At 43.5% G+C, this 17,232-nt stretch overlaps 1 protein-coding gene across 2 annotated transcripts in view; it reads left to right on the top strand.

Annotated features, from left to right (window-relative positions):
- tpst1 (tyrosylprotein sulfotransferase 1) overlaps positions 1-16,327 on the top strand; it is a 41,885-nt gene extending 25,558 nt beyond the window's left edge. The window contains exons 3-6 of one of the 2 annotated variants that reach the window (XM_085244738.1): positions 1,133-1,331; positions 14,538-14,588; positions 15,099-15,167; positions 15,866-16,327. In XM_085244738.1, coding sequence (XP_085100864.1) covers positions 1,133-1,331; positions 14,538-14,588; positions 15,099-15,134 — 286 coding nt within the window. In that variant the 3' untranslated portion in view covers positions 15,135-15,167; positions 15,866-16,327. The remainder of the gene's footprint in view (positions 1-1,132; positions 1,332-14,537; positions 14,589-15,098; positions 15,168-15,865) is intronic. The other variant, XM_085244739.1, reaches the window with a different exon arrangement.
- Positions 16,328-17,232: the final 905 nt, after the last annotated feature.

Genomic DNA, 17,232 nt, shown 5'->3' with positions numbered 1-17,232 from the left:
TGAAAGTTTTTTTCAGTAACTACTTTGAAATATCCTATCTGTCCTTATACAGAAGGAAAAAAGTCAGAATACTGCTTTTTTACAATCTGATAGCACTGAGATTTATTAATTTGAGCAACTCTAATATCTAAATGTGTTTTCAGCTGATGCCTGTCAAACTGATTCAGGTCTCTGGCTAATGGTACAGTACTCTATACTAATTTTATTCATGTATCGGGATGCCCTTTGATTTGTTGTGTTTGTGATTTAAGAGAGCAGTTATCTACATCTCCATAGAGCTCAGTGTTCATCTCACTGCTCGTCAGTGCTAGTACACTTTGCTCCTTGCAGAAAATAAAAGCTGCAGTCCATCAAGTCCAATCCCCTCACTGGTTGAATATTTAATTTCAGACGATGAATAATTTACCAAGATAATGGTGGATGGAAGAAAAGGCTGAGTGGAGCAATTCATCTTCAACCTAAACAGCAGTTTAATGTTCAGCATCAACAAAACCTAAAATCAGAAAAATCTGCCTGTATGGGTTCATGTTACTTAGAAGAGCTTTGCCGCTACGAAGCACTTAAATTCTGCAGATAATTCAGCATAAAGTCAAAGTATTGAGGCTCTAAAAAAGGTCACAGCCTTTTTTTTGTGATTCCATAGAAATAAGTTATATTATGTGTTTATTGCTGCTTTTTTACTCTTGAGGTTTTCTGTCTGCTACAGAAGTTTTCTAAACAAAGTGAAACGGAGATGTTGGTGTGGAGCAGACATTAAGCCATTAGGGTTGATCCAGGTGTCGTTTCCAGTGATGTAGATCAAATGAGATGGATGTCGGCTGAGCGATGAAGTAATGGTGTAAAAAGTTATTCATTCATTGTGTTTAACGGGGACCTGCTGGTGACAGAGGCCAGCAGTTCAGCTTTAATAGCGTTTTATAATCCGGTTACAGCCAATTAGATGCTTCCACTGAACAGAAGCGAGTGATGGACTGGTCTGTTGTGAAACAGGACGAGCCACGATGGCAACCTGTGTAAATAATGCTGTGACCTGTGGTCAGCGTGGTTAAATGTGTGCTAACAGTCACTTTGTTGCAAAACGAGGTTCCAACAACGTGCGTACTTGAAATAACACTTCTTTGTGTCCTGTTAGGGTGGAGAGGTCCACAGACCAGGTCATCAAACCAGTTAATGTGGAGGCCTTGTCCAAGTGGGTGGGAAAGATCCCAGCTGATGTGGTGAGGGACATGGCCGTCATCGCCCCTATGCTGTCCAGGCTAGGCTATGACCCACATGCCAATCCCCCAAACTATGGCCAACCTGACCCCAAAGTGCTGGACAACACTAGAAGGGTGAGTACTAAGCAGACGTGTTCATGATTTATATTCAGTTGGACTTCCATTAGCATCTTAAAATGTTATTTCTAAGTTTTGTAGAGAAATGTCAGAGTACTTTTAGTGGATAATAATAATAATACTAATAGGGGTAATAATGATTGGATTTATATAGCGCTTTTCTAGGCACCCAAAGTGCTTTACAACTCCACTATTCATTCACTCTCACATTCACACACTGGATAAGAAGATGGATGAGAAATGATGTGTTTACTGTTGAGCTTCAGTGACTGGATGAATAACAATTGCCTTTGAGCAACAGTAGTGCTATCAAATCTTTATGCTAAGATAAGCTGAACTAAAAAGGTCCAACTAGCTTCTGGTTATACAGGGTGGGCCATTTATATGGATACACCGTGATAAAATGGGAATGGTTGGTGATACTAAAGTCCTGTTTGTGGCACACTAGTATATGTTAGGGGGCAAACTCCTCAAGATGGGTGGTAACCATGGTGGCCATTTAGAAGTCGGCAACTTTTGTTTTTTCAATAGGAAGAGGGCCATGTGACACATCACACTTATTGGTAATGTCACAAGAAAAACAATGGTGTGCTTGGTTTCAACGTAACTTCTTGAGGAGTTTGCCCCCTCACATATACTAATGTGCCACAAACAGGACTTTAGTATCAGCAACCATTCCCATTTTATCACGGTGTATCCATATAAATGGCCCACCCTGTAGAATCATATTTAGCATCCAGTCACATCTGTGTCATTGTTCTGATGTTTAGAAACTAAATTCCCTAAAAATGATTACATTCCCCGACAAATGCTTCACCTGACTTATTTTGAGTTTGTCTTTTTCCTTCTTTAAACTCTAAAACCCTGCCTTTGCTGTCCACTAAATGATTTTCATGGTAGGAACAGTGTCTAGAAAGTGTGATCAAACACGATGAGCCTCAGTATTAACAATGTAAATGTGGACACAAACCCAGTATCGTGTCCAAAGACAATACGAAGATACAAGATGAAGTGTATGTTACTACAGCACTCTGTACTGTGCTCACAAGAGATTATGGAATAGCAAATATTTTATATTTTCACTGATTCTGTGATCTTAGTCAAGTTTTAAAAATGAACTGCAATAAAGACATAATGATGTCATCAGAGTTACCTTAGCTTGAGTGTATGGTCTACACCTGGGGTGGGGGAACTCCAGGCCTCGAGGGCCGGTGTCCTGCAGGTTTTAGATGTGTCCTTGATCCAACACAGCTGATTTTAAATGTGTTAAGGTTCTCCAGAGGCCTGGTGATAAATTAATCATTGGATTCAGGTGTGCTGACCCAGGGTGAGATCTAAACCCTGCAGGACACCGGCCCTTAAGGCCTGGACTTCCCCGCCCCTGGTCTAGACAAGAAATGGCAATCTGCCTTTACCGAGGACAGTTTGCAGCATGCAAAACTCATTTCTTTGGTCAGTTTCAAATGAATAATTTACATATGAAAGTAAAATCCAAAAATTGCATCTATCTATCTATTAAGGGTGCAACGATACTCGTATCGATATTGAACCGTTCGATACAGTGCTTTCGGTTCGGTACGCATATGTATCGAACAATACAACATTTTTAATTTATTTTATCAACTTTCCTTCTGACGATGCTGTCTGTGTTGAGCGCTCAGTGGATCTGCGCTCGACAGTGCAGCCTAGGCGGAGTAGTCGAGCGCAGATCCACTGAGCACTCAACACAGACAGCATCGTCAGAAGGAAGAGCGCAGGGCAAGCTAGCGAGACAGAAGTTAGGCTCGTTGCAACATGGCAAATTGAACCTTCCCCTACCCTCATTCAGATCTGGCGTTTGGAACTATTTTGGTTTTCATGTGATGTATGACCCTGAAGGTAAGCGAGTCATGGACTAAAGTAAAACAGTATGTTGGATGTGCCACGCAATGCTCAATTACATGGGTGGGAACTAGTGTGTTAGCGCAGTTAGCTCGTTAACGCGTTGACGCCGTCCAGCCCCACCCACGAATAAACTCTCTTTTCCAAAGATGAGTGATTTCTCGATCAGATAGATTTTTTTTATTACTTTGTTGTTTCAGCAACATTCAATTTAAAAACTGTACTTTTGAGTTAAAATATATATTTATAATTTTAATAAATGACAAATTAAAAAGGCATGAACATTTTTTTAATATCGAACCGTGACACCAAAGTATCGAATCGAACCGTGACACCAAAGTATCGTTGCACCCCTACTATCTATCTATCTATATATGTATCTACAACGAGATGTGTAGTTGAAGTATTAAAAGGGTATAGGATATAGTTGTATGGTTAAGCTTGACACTTGCTTGGGATTCAAAGTCGGGCGATGTTTTTGATCCATATCAATTTTGAATATTCTGCTTTCACATGTCACTCTAATGCAGTAGAAACAGACATTGCACTTTGGAGTACTTTATGTGTATTATGTAACTATTTTTATTACCATTAAAGCTGCTTCTACTTTACTGCATGAACTACTGCTGCTGTGTACTGTTCCAGTACCACTTTAAGCTTGTGTCCAGAGACACCCTTTTTTATGTCTGTACATGTCTGCTTTCACTGCCTGTAAACAGCCTGACCTGTGGGTAAGAGGAGGGACAGGAACAGAACCACCAAACCAACAGTTCATGGCTGACATCAGATAAACGTGCTGCTGCTTAAGCACTTGCTGTCATAGTCGTATCCTTGCCAGACGTGTAACCCTCAGTAGTTATTTTTGGAGCAGGATATGTTTTATTGAACCCCTTTTCTCAGGCAGTGCTATCAGCTGACGTGCTATCAGCTGACGTGCTATCAGCCCCACTCTTTGAGTTTTAAACTGCATGTCTGGCGACAGGAATTAATTTTTATTTCAAGGTCTCCCTGTTACTTGGATACCTGTTTTCTCAGTGTGTCAGATTTTCTTTTTTCTAATAAGAGATGCTAGCATCAAGTCGTCATGGAACTAATTTGAGTTATTGTAAGGCATTAGGACCACTGGGAAGACTTGCACTTGGTGCCTGTGGCGTCCGGTACTCAGAGTTTAGGGAGGCTGTGGTTTCCATTAGTGTGAAATTCCATTCTGTGATTGATTGATGGTCCAAGCTGTCTGCTGCTGGTAGACTGGTGTTAGTAGAGTATTGTAATTACTGGTAAGAAGACAAGGTAGACGAGCCGTGCTCCTTGAACTCTTGTTCACAGTTGGATTAGTAGTTTAGTGCTGGAACACGATGAAGAATGCCTCACATGGACGATTAGTGTGTTTTTCCAGGCTTGACCTCTCACCCTATCAGACTGCTGTCCAAACATTTTTGTCTGACTTGTTGCTTCCAAGCTGAAAGCACAGAGCTTTTTCTTCACTGGGTGTTTTTTGTCTGTCCATCTGTGGAGGCTGTCGGCATCCGTGCCACATACTTGTCCATCTCTTCAAACAAACATCAAGGTATTTCCCAAAGTCTTACACCTGGCATTTAAACTATAGAGTTTACCATAAAGTTAAGCTGCTGTGCATCTCATAAGAGTATAAACTTTATACAAGTGTGTGTGATGACTTGGGAAGCCTCTTAAGTAGTAGGTTTAATGTGTCATAAATTGGGAGATCATCTCTCAAGATAACCTGTGGCTAAGTTCGAGCCTAGCATCAGTACCATTTCCAAAGTGTTTCCCTGGTCACATCAAAGCAGAGAGTGAGAATCTGACCTCTCAGTGAGACCTTAGCAGGTAGGCTGATAACTGAGATGCACTCAAAGTGGTGGTTTTGAAAAAGTTGTGTGTCGGGTTTGTGTTTAATGTTTGGATTGCTTTTCCATTTGTTAGAACAGGACTTGAGGGAGAGAAGGCGAAGAATGAATTCATCTTGATGCTATTTTTACTCGTCAGGAGTGTAATGACCTGAATGGAAACATTTTGGAGTATAAGATGTGAGCGGAGAGAGGGCTTTGGCGTGTTTCTTGGGAATAATCTGTCTGACCACAGAGAGATGAAAACTTTAGAGAAAGATTTGCAAAGCCCGCTTCATGAAGTTTAAAGTGGAAATATTCTATCCAGTCACCGACTTGGTGCAACAGAGTATATAACTGGATCGTCATATTCAGCATATCAATGAATATTAACTGCAGCACACATCACGGATGTGGCTCGCCGATGCTGATGTTTCCATGTTTGCATGCAGCTGCAGTGTTTTTTGTGACGCTCCATTGTAGTGAACAGCTCCTAAAATCGCAACGTTTGCTGCTGTGCTGCACTGCACTCCTGTGTGTTGCCAGTTTGCTGTCAAGGCCTGCATGCTCAGCTCTCCATGCTGTTCCCTCCATGTTGTCACTGTGCCATACATGGTGGTCCTGTTTGCATAATTTGGATGCAGTAAATAATCATGTCAGTGTGGCGGTTCCTCTGAAATAGTTAACATTGCTCACAGTAAACTTGCGTGCCTCGTTGTCAGATATGTTGTGTAAATCTACACATGATCAGCGCGATCCCTCTGGACCGAGCCAGCTGCAGAGGTTATGTTGTTTATTTGTCCTCTGTGTTCCCTCCCTCTTGGCCCACAGTTCTTGTATACAAAGGAGGACCAGCTTTAGACAAACGAACAGACTGTCACAGTGCTCTGCAGTCTGTTTGCCTACAGATTTTACAATACATCAGGGGTAGGCAACTCCAGGCCTCGAGGGCCGGTGTCCTGGAGGTTTTAGATCTCACCCTGGGTCAACACACCTGAATCACATGATTCGGTCATTACCAGGCCTCTGGAGAACTTCAGGACATGTTGAGGAGAACATTTAGCAATTTGAATCAACTGTGTTGGATCAAGAACACATCTAAAACCTGCAGGACACCGGCCCTCGAGGCCTGGAGTTGCCCACCCCTGCATTATAAATATATGATATTGTAGGGTTTCTTACAAGAATCTTATTTGGGAAGGCTACCCAGGTATGCCAGCTGTTCCCAAAGTATACTTGGCAACATATTTCTGAAAACATTGAAGTTGCTAGCTAGTGGGCCCTCTCCCTCCATCATCTGGCAGAGCATTTTCAAGTTCTGTTCTCATTTTTCCTCTCAGCTGCCAGATTGATAGCAATCAGTAGCTTCTGCAGATGGATGTCCTGCAGGGAGTCTGATCCCAACCTGACTATTTTGGAGAGCAGCTGGAGACCATAGCCTCCATGCATTACCACACTAACCCAAACCTGCAGCAGATGAGCATGCCACAAAGAGCGTGCTGGAACTGCAGAGCTGAACAATGGCTCTTGTTGACGTGTGCATATAGATATAGCCACAATGATGATGGACTTTGGTTTAGCAAACTCTTTATTTCGAATCCTTGAGTTTAGGCATCGTCAACAGTACACACATGCTCTCTCCCACTCATGAGGTCCGGTTTGCTGGAGGTGAAGCCCAGCAGACACCAGCTGCAGCTCATTATCAGCGCTCACTGAAAACAGTTTACCCATCACACAGATGTTATGACAGGGAACCTTTAAAGGCCATAAGTAGGGATGGGTATTGATAAGATTTTCATGATTCCGATTCCATTTTCGATTCTGTTTAACGATTCGATTCTTTATCGATTCTTTTAAAAAAGGAGAACACTAAGGTCGATTAGCTTAGAACTGTGTTTTATATCTTCTCTTTGAACAAGATAGAAATTTAGGAGTAACATGGCCTTACAAACCCAACAGTGAGATCTTAAGAGATCCGGCCTAGCACATTCGTCTATCCTGCCTGAAAGGAGACGCTACCGGTAGACTGCAGCGACAACTGCCAGCATCTGAGCCAGACTCTGTCTCATCATGGTCACTAAATGCAGCGCAAAGCAGTAGCAGGTTTTGTAATAAGGCAAATCGCACTAACAGAATATGCACTGTTAGTTGATTAGTTACCTTTTGCATATTCGTAGTGTTTCCTCCCTTTCATGCCACTTAGGCGCCATGTTTCCTGCTAAATGACGCTACACAACGTGGTGAAGTCATTCGAGGAGGGAATAGGGGAATCGTTCTCAACAAGAACCGGGTTTCGATTCCTATCCCGAGCCATAAGCAAGTAATTGTGAAAGCAAGTGATCTGGAAAAACTTTGGAATCTGTGCCAATTTGACTATTATCTGAAAAATCTTCGGTCTATCTCAGGATCTTCCTCTCCAGGATTTATCTTGTTGCTTCACCCATTAATGTTGGTGGATGAGAAAAGTGAGGTTGTTTCTCCTCCTCTGCATCAGTGCAACCCTGTTTGTTTTTATCCATTCAGTTATTTGTTCTTCTGGCTTTTATCATTATTGTTATAGCCTTTCTCTTTTAAAATTGATACAAATTCAACTATTCACAGAGACCAAAGTTCACTTTGTCCTGAAGACATCCACCCCCTTAGTCTATTAGTAATTGCCTCCCACCCAAATTTTGTGTTGCATTGCATAAGACATCTGGCAACCAGCCCTCAGCTAACTCACTGGATGATGAAGCTACATGTGGAAATGCTCTGTCTTCAATCTTCACCCAACCCCATCCAAATATTTACCCTCAGTTTCTTCTCCTCACCCCCATTTCACCACAGAGCATGCAGCTTGGATCGAACTGCACAAAGCAGAGAAATGGTTTGGAAGGAGTGGCTGAGCTGAATGTTTGCATTGTGCAGACACGGGGGACGATGCAAAGGATTAAGGAAGCCTGACCTGTTAGGATCAGCCTTATCTCACTCGTGCTTTGTTGCTGTTACTGTGAGTGAGGACCCCTGTGGATTATAGGTATTTCTTGTAAGCAGGAGTGACTCTGTGGTTGATGTTTATCTCCCCCAAGCCTTTGTTTTTATTCAACCTTGGAAATATCAGGAACTTCTCGTGCAGCGTTTTATTCATTTTAGTTTCCATCACTTTATATGTATTGAGAACCAAACTAAAGACTTGAGAATGAATGACAGAGTTATTGAATGGCTCAATGAATAAGTCATCCGTCCATCTTTCATCCATCTGTTTTCTTCTGCTTATCTGGGCCCAGGTCACAGGGGCAGTAGCCTCAGCAGAGACCGGGGCCTCCCTCCCCCCTCGAAAGATAAAATCTCTCTAGTGTAGCCTGGATGTGCTCTAGCCCAACCCCCAGCAGGCCCAGTACTTCATTTCTTCTTTTCTGAGGTGATAGCAGAGCTGTGTTTTAGTTTCCCTCAGCCAGAACACGGTGTATCGTCTTTAGATGGAAGCTAGTGAGCTAACGCCGTTATACTAGTCCTGTTTTTGTTAAACCTGGTTGTTGCGCCTGGTGAAGCAGTCACACTCATCATTTTATTAAAGATGAAAGATTTTAGACAGTTTGTAACTCTCAGTGATGCCGCTGCGTTTGAGTTTGCTGTTTTAGCTTGTACTGTCAGTTGGGGCAGTATTGAAAACGACACGTAACAGCTGATGATGCAGACTGCTGCTGTTCACATCTCTATTGTCGGTGCTTTAGCTTCGTCCCTGCTGGACACATGGTATAAAGCCATAATGTAAAGCTACTTTGCACAGCATAGTGTCAGAACCGTCCACCTCAGCCACTGTCTGTGCTTCCTGAGCTGGCTAAAAAGCTGAACCCCAGCATCCTCCTGGGTCATGTTTTAAAATCTGACCTGTTGACTTGGACCTCAGCTTTGTCTGTGCTTCAGGCTATTTAAGCTTGCTGTAAATGACGCTCATCAGGCCTGGCTCTTGAAGCCACAATCAATAGCTTTTAAGTGGCTTTGCAGTTGCTCTGATCCCTGGTGAGAAATGGATATTGGGATCGATATATTCTCAGTTTTGCCACTGTAAAAATAATGAGATGATTTGGTAGAGAGACGAGATAATAATGCTTGTAGATTTCCTCGTCTGCTGTGTTGGGCTTTTCTTCTGTGGCTGGACCTTGTCCTTCTTAATGATGGGCAGGCTAATCAAATTGATTCTGGGCTATGGTCAGTGCTCTTTGGCTCTCAGACCTCAGCAGAAAGTCGTATCCATGAAACTGTGGGCTAGACTTGGGTAGAAGAGAGACGAGTCAGGATTGGGACCTAATTAGGACTTCGATGAAGAATTTCTCGATCGCTGCTTCTTACTGCTTAAGCTCAGCTCAAGACTTGCTTCTATATTTTCCCATTATATTAGTGGAGGAACAGGTTATATTTTGCTGTGCTTGCTTGTTATGTACAACAAAAGGAAAGATATAATTTAGCTGCACAGCTGTAATCAAAGCAGCAAAGCTGTGTCAGATGACGGCAGTTAGCCTGATGCGTGTAGTCCTTACACTGAGTTTCTTCATTATTTATCAGCGCTGCTTCAGCTTGTTTGGTACCACATTAGCATAGGCGTGCTTGTCCTAACAGATATCAGGGTTGTTGTGGCCTGCTCCACCTGAATCCATGAGCCAGCTATCACTGTAGTGCCTTTTTTGTGCTTGTAGTTTGCTTCTGATAACAATGCGACCCTTTCACCAGCTTCACATTTGTCACATTTGATTACAGCTTTGTCCTGTTATCCTGGACTTTGGGAAAGTTTTAAGTTTTCTCTATTCTGATATAAACTTTTGTTGAGGGTCCACTGTCCACCCAATGAAAACATTTGCCGTTATGTGCTCTCTCTCTCTGTCTCTCTCTCTCTGTCTCTCTCTCTCTCTCTCTGTCTCTCTCTCTCTCTCTGTGTCTCTCTCTCTCTCTCTGTGTCTCTCTCTCTCTCTCTGTCTCTCTCTCTCTCTCTGTGTCTCTCTCTCTCTCTCTGTGTCTCTCTCTCTCTCTCTGTCTCTCTCTCTCTCTCTGTGTCTCTCTCTCTCTCTCTGTGTCTCTCTCTCTGTCTCTGTCTCTCTCTCTGTCTCTGTCTCTCTGTCTCTGTCTCTGTCTCTGTCTCTCTCTCTGTCTCTGTCTCTGTCTCTCTCTCTGTCTCTCTCTCTGTCTCTCTCTCTGTCTCTGTCTCTCTCTCTGTCTCTGTGTCTCTCTCTGTCTCTGTCTCTCTCTCTCTCTCTGTCTCTCTCTCTCTCTCTGTCTCTCTCTCTGTGTCTCTCTCTCCCTCGCTCCCTCTCTCTCTGTCTGTCTCCCCCTCTCTCTCTGTCTGTCTCCCCCTCTCTCTCTGTCTGTCTCCCCCTCTCTCTCTCTCTCTGTCTCCCCCTCTCTCTCTCTCTGTCTCCCCCTCTCTCTCTCTCTGTCTCCCCCTCTCTCTCTGTTTCCCTCTCTGTCTCTGTCTCTCTCTCTGTCTCTCTGTCTCTGTCTCTCTCCCCCCCCCTCCCTCCCTCCCTGGTCTGTTTGATGAGACTTGAATGGGAGATAATGGGAGATAACTGGTTTCTGAAGCACGAGTTGCTCTTCACACACAAACGTTAGATCAGAGTCTGCAGAACAGCTTCAGTGTGCCGATCAGCTAGAAGCATGCTGTTTAAAGGTAACGATGTCCCAGCGAGAGTGGAAGTGTGCAGCTGAAGCGTTCGGCCCTGCTGCTCCGCAGTGGCAACTTTTCAAAGGCACTGGGCCGTTGGCACGTTTAACCCCCCGAGACAGAAGCTTAGTCACAGGGCGCTGCAGTCAATGCTGAGGCGGAACCGCTGCAGGCTCTAGTTTGGCACTACCACACCGGGCCGGCCTGCTGCTTGTACCAGCAGGCGGCTTGGCTGACCCGACCGTGTTAGTCCCTCCCTGACTTGGCTCAGCACAACTCTGAGGTGAGCTGCCAAGGGTTTCTAGGGTTTTTGTTCAACCGTACACACCTTTTGTTTGGGGTTTATTTGTTCACTGCAGCAACCAGAAATGCTCGACTGTGTTTTTGTTTCATGCAAAACTGATGCAATGCAGATCTTTTAAAACTATGCAGAAGTGAGTTACAGTAAGTGGATAGAAATACGACTAGTTACAGTGGACCTCTGGAACAAACTGCCCACTGACCCGAGGTCAACTGTCCATCAGGCTTACACCGAATAACTGTGTGCGTGCGTGTGCATGTGCATGTGCGCTGTACATGGTCATTATTTAAAAAAAAAAAAAAAAACTTGAATGAGTCTACATGGGTTTTTATGTTATGTTTTGTGATAAGCATATTGAGTTTATGTGTAATAAATAAATGAAGATTAACAAAACATCTCAAAGTGCTACAAAAAGTGATCTGTATAGTTGAGACAATGAGTGAATTCATTGATGACTCAACAGAAAGCTATTTGGCTGTAATTATAAATGCACAGCTGGCTTTTCTCATGCTGCTGCATCACAAATGTGTAAATGTTCACAAAATGAACCACATTTGAGAGAAGAAAGTCATTATGAGAGTGTTAGCTGAGAACATGAAGGTGCTGCTTAGGCCAAAAAGCTCCATCTTATATGTAGTCCAATTATCTCTGTAGTCTTGACTCGAAGGAAAGAATGGATTTGTTCACAGTGAGTGCTTCTGGATTTCTCACTGACGTTCTGGTATTTCTTAAAGTGAGGATGGCTCCTCTTCTAGACACCATGCAAACCTGCATCAGTGGTTTGGCAGGCCAGCAGCAGCATTGACAGCACAATGACACTATCCAGTCATTAAGTCTGACGTCACTAGCCGTGTCTGGGTCTAAACTCCGCTGCAGGTCCATATATCAAACGATCACTGTGGCATTACTGAGAGTTGAAAAACTGTCTAAAGTCTTTCATCTTTAATAAAATGATCAGCGTTCTGCTCTACCAGGTAAAACAATTGAGTTTAACATCCAGGCATCCATGAAAACGGAATTTATGACATTTAACGGAGTTAGAAGTTAGCAGGAAGTTAGCTCGCTAGCTTCTATCTAAATACAATATAGCATGTCCTGACTGCGGGGTTTTGGAAACAAATTAAAACGTACAGCTCTGTTATCACTTCCAGCATAAATGAAGACAGAAAACTAAACAGCAGTGACGTTTGTAGGGTTACTGAAGTTGGGCTAGCTGGTATATAATGATGTGCTACGTGACCGCTAGCGACACAGCTATGTTAGCATAATATAAACAAGCTAACTTTATTTCCACTCGATAAAAGTTAACGTGAGTGTTCTCGGTGGTCAGGAACAAATGTAATCGCATGGCAGGATGCTGTAAAAGGACCAAACTTCAGCCAGGAGAACAACTGAGATAATCCATCCACAATACGAGGTTAGTCATTCATATACTGCTGCATGGGCTGGGCTGTAGTTACATCCTAAGGTTTTAAAAACTGAGCTTAAATAAATGATTAGCGGCAATAAAAGCCGAGGGAGGTCAACAGGGATCACTGACTGTTTTAGGAGCTTTTTGAGATCAAATAGAAGAAAATACAAAACATTAAACATGTTAACAACACAAAAGCCATATTAAACGCAGACTACTTTAGGCCCGGAAGTAGGATTCGTCGCGTCATCACTGAACAACCGGATTGTTTAGCTCCCTTTGAATTATATGCAGTATGGACACAGACTTGGTAACAGATATCTGTTATCAGGGAAGATTTGAGGGGAAGGCGAAACTCTTTGTGACCGTGATGGATGCTGGAGCGTGGCCTGTATTAGCAGACGTTGTTTGTCTGTCTGAATAGAACAGAAGGTAAATCTTTCCCAGTCTGAATATTCCTCCTTCCATGAGCATTTGAACACATCCTTGTGAGGTAATGGACCTGCAAATCATAGTCTGCTGCACAAAAACAAGCTGGCTTCTTCCTACATCGACCCCATCGTGCAGGCATGTCGCCTGGTCTTTGTTCCATCTCCTCACCGAAGGACAGATTGATCTAGACGTTATATCTGTACACATCTTAATTATACATCCTTTGGATTTACTGCGTGTGCATTCTGGTGTGTCCTGATGTAGAACATGCTCCACCTCCCCTGCACGTGCTCTGTCTCCGTCTGAGCAGAAGGCTCGGACTGGCTCGGAGCAGTCTGGCCTGGAGCCTCTGAGCCCCGACAGAGCTGCAAAATGGCACCCGGGAGGAAATCAGAAACATGCACTCGCCTCTCTGTCTCTGCCTTGGGAAGTAATGTCGGATTACACTCCCCCTTTGGCCCTGCCTCAATTTCAGACTAACACGCAAGCAAGCATGAAGGCACGCAGGGGGATTAAGGAGGGAGTTTGTGTTTTGGGGGAACGTTTGAATCAGTGAATTCCAGAATGTTGAGCACAGGACTTTTAAACTCGAGCACAGACTCAATCAAATACTTTTCATTGATACTGAATCACTTTTTTTTTCACTGTTGGCTGAGATTACTTCCTGTAACTCTGAAACTATTCCACCAACATCTATACGAATGGATAGGTACCACTTTAAGATGGCATGATAATGAGACAGATGGAGGCGATGCTTGAACTCCTGCTGTATGTTATGTAAATGTCTGTGTGTGTGTCACAGACTAAATCTGCTCTGTTAGACACAGATCCGGGGACTCTGGATGCCATTCGAGCTTTGTCATATGACACATTAGATATCAGAAGATCGATACATGATTGACGTGGTCACCAACAACTGGTGTGCCAAAAACATATCCGCCTCGCCGCTACACCGCCAGCTGCACTACGTTGATGCAGAGCAGGATGGATCCATGCTACCACGTCAACACACAGCGGCTCATGGAAAGCTGACTTTACTAGAGCTGGAGTCAGAGATGGGCACAGCTCTGCTTAAAGACATTGGGACCGGAAGAGGTCGGACTTTGTCAACCGATGAGTCTTATTGTTGTTGGGCACTGGAGATGTAAACCATAGAGGAGGGACAAAATATTATAGCAATAACAGGATTGTTGTTTGCGTACAATCCAAATGCCGCATGTAGCTCTACGATGAAAGCCGAACTGGATTGAAGCATTTTAGTGAATCTTTGTATCATTTTCTGTCTCTTTGCTTCCTCCTGTTTCCTCTCGTCAGCTCCAGCATCCTTCCTTTATCTCCAGCTTTGAGGGAGAAGCTTAAAGCGCTCGTTTGTGAGAAATGTGATTTGTGTGTTTTTTATGGGACTACTGGAACACCCAGTGTCTATTCTGAGAATCCCACATGCACAGCAGAGGTATGCCCTACAGGCCACCCCCCTGCCTCCAGTTTGATCTGATGTTTTCATGGCAGCCTCCTGCTGTGGCTGGTTTTCAGAAACTCCCCCAGTCTCCCTCCCCCATCTCTTTCTGTCGGCTGAGTTTGAACTTAGGCAGGGATAATGCTATTTTACATTTTTAACATGTCACCATGGAAACCCGGATGCTGAACTGTGCAGCGCTGACTGTGAAGCTCTAAATGTGGCCCTTTGTTTTTCCAGGTCTATAAAGGTGAATTTCAGCTCCCAGATTTCCTAAAAGAACAGCCACAGGTACAGTAACCATCCTGCCTGTTGTTGAGCTTTTCCTCATTTTGTTCTCATACGAGTCGAACCATATGCAGCTCAGTGGACAGTCACGTGACAGGTTTCCATTTGCTCACAGTTAGTCATCTCCTCTTGAGTTTCTAGCCATCTAACAGCCTGATTTTCGGTTCCTGCTTCATGAATCCCCCCCTTTTTTTTTCTCCCCCCCTTTTTTTCCTCCTTGTTTTTCGGTAGTCTTTCTTTACTGTGTCGTCTCTTGGTTTCAGAGCCTCACGTTGGCTGAAGAGCACCTCTGCCCCCTCCTGGCAGTTGCATTCATCTGTTTTCTGTTACAGAAGCTTTCAGTTGTCTTTTTTTCCAAACGCAATCAGTCTCTGTCTGTCGATCGCTGCGATCTGGCTTTCTGTCAGCATCTTCTCGGGGGTGTAGATGCAAACTTCTGCATTTCCCCCTCAAGCGCTTCATCACAGAGGAGCTGACGGTGAAACCTAACCTGCTTTCTGTTCATCCGTACAGATCCAGAAGGCTGCAGAGAGACCCAATCCCAGTTAGGAGCAGAGGCAGCGTGGGCACCAAAACACACAGGTACAGAAGCAAGTTTATTTCACAAATACACTTCCTGTTTAGCTACGTGTTTAAAAATGAGTCCATCAGGACTGCTGCTTACAGACATCGGTGAAATAAAGCAAGAGCTCCTATATCTACTTAAAATGATTACAGATATTAACACAGAGGCCAATATTTGCTGTAACCACGTCATAAGATATACTGCAGAAATCTGCTTTAATTAGTGTTGCAGCAATCCAATAATTATCAATAAGAATAGAAACAACTGAAAGTCTTGTTTTTGGTTTGCTTACAGAGTCTCACCGCCTCAATGCACTACACAGAATAAAGTTATCGTTTAATTTGACTGATGTTGTGATATTATCTTGTTTTTTCACTTGAACCTGTTCCCTGTGTGAGCTCATGGAAACCACACAAACCAGTTAGAGATGGGACGCTCCACACTGATGTTTAGATACAGTGTCAAGCTTATGAAGCACATATGTTTGGAAACAGCATGAAATCACAACAACAGTTGTTTTATATTGTAAGGTAGACCCTACAATCAGCTGACCCCCTATGAGCAAGTGACAGTGGGAAGGAAAAACTGCCTTTTAACAGGAAGAACCCTCCGGCAGAACCAGGCTCAGGCGGGCCTGGTTCTCGATATAATTCCAGCAAACCTGCTAACGTGAGCTTTGCCCACCAGTAACGTGTGTGCTCTTGTTCTGGTACAGGACTCGCTGCAAAGGAACAGCGCATCGCCGATATCGTCTCAGTCATGTCACAGCCCTGTTCAGCTTTGGCACATCTCAAGTGTCACATGACCACAGCTGGGACACGCCCCCCCAATATATAAATATACACACACACACAGGTGGGCTGCGACCACTCCTTGTCATCAGAAGTCTCGGCCTTCAGCATTGTACTGTACAAAAACATGGATGTCAGCGCCACTGAATGTCTGCTGGTCGTCGTCTCACGTCGCGTCATGCTCATCAGCTTGTAGAAATCATTTCTGGCCTTTTAGAGGAAAAGTATTTATGAATGGGAAAATTAGCTTTTGGAAGATGGAATACCTATTTTGATGATGATTTCCTTTTTTTTATTGTTTTTCATGCCGTTGTATTGTGCAATGTCATGGGTACTGATCAGTTTGACGTATCAACCGTGATAAAAGATGCTTTTTTTTAAACAAACCTTGTCTGTTTCTTGTGTATAATGATCCGAATACGGGAAGATGTGCTTACAAATACCCCGTGATCATCACAGTTTAATGAAACAACCAAACAAGCTCAGTGCTGCTATGAACATCAGTCTGGTACTTTCATGCTGCTTTTATACTCTGAACACTCGGAGCCTCATCCACCCACACCTGCATGGATGCATCGGGGAAACGCAGCTCGATCAGCTGGCCTTCTGCTCGCTAGGCGACCCGCTCTACTTCAGCTCTGAGCTTCGATCCTCTTCCCTTTTTATTTTTCTTCAAACAAGCGCTCATAACTAAAATAAGCATAACCATATTATTATTTTCTGACCTGATTGTGTGAAATAATCTGAGGAGATTTGACTACTCTGTTAGGCCCACCTGTGCACCATGTGCTGCTGTAATTAAATCAGTTTAATGACAACAAAAGTAGTACTTTTACAAGAGTTGTACTGAAACATATTAACTTGCCCCTAATATTTTGATCCAAGAAAAATAAGAGTGGAGCAAACTTGGTTTTTTGTTAGACGCTTTAAGGCACGTTTGGGTCTCGTCATAGTTGCAGTGGTGCACCATTATTTAAAAAATGAATAAAGGGCAGGGATAGCTCAGTAGGTAGAGTGGTGCCCCATGATTGGATGGTCGGGGGTTCAAATCCACTGAACAGTACCCCCTGAGCAAGTTACTGTCCCAACACACTGCCCCCTGGGTGCTGGGTTGGTGGCTGCCCACTGCTTCACTGAGGGAATGGGTTAAATGCAGAGAGGAATTTCCCTGTGGGGGTTAATAAAGTATACATTATGTAGAAATGCAAGAAAAAGAGATGCAATCAAAGCATTTGACCATCTTTAATTTAAAAAAAACTAAACGGTAAGTTCTGGATGTGCAGTGCAGCAC

Source organism: Mchenga conophoros, linkage group LG14 (assembly GCF_057382185.1).
Source record: "Mchenga conophoros isolate Kocher_MC1m ecotype Shallow Benthic linkage group LG14, M_conophoros_male_GT1.1, whole genome shotgun sequence".
Classification (NCBI taxonomy): domain Eukaryota; kingdom Metazoa; phylum Chordata; class Actinopteri; order Cichliformes; family Cichlidae; genus Mchenga; species Mchenga conophoros.
The sequence above is the reverse complement of the archived record's forward strand: the minus strand, read 5'-3'. Positions and strand labels throughout refer to the sequence as shown.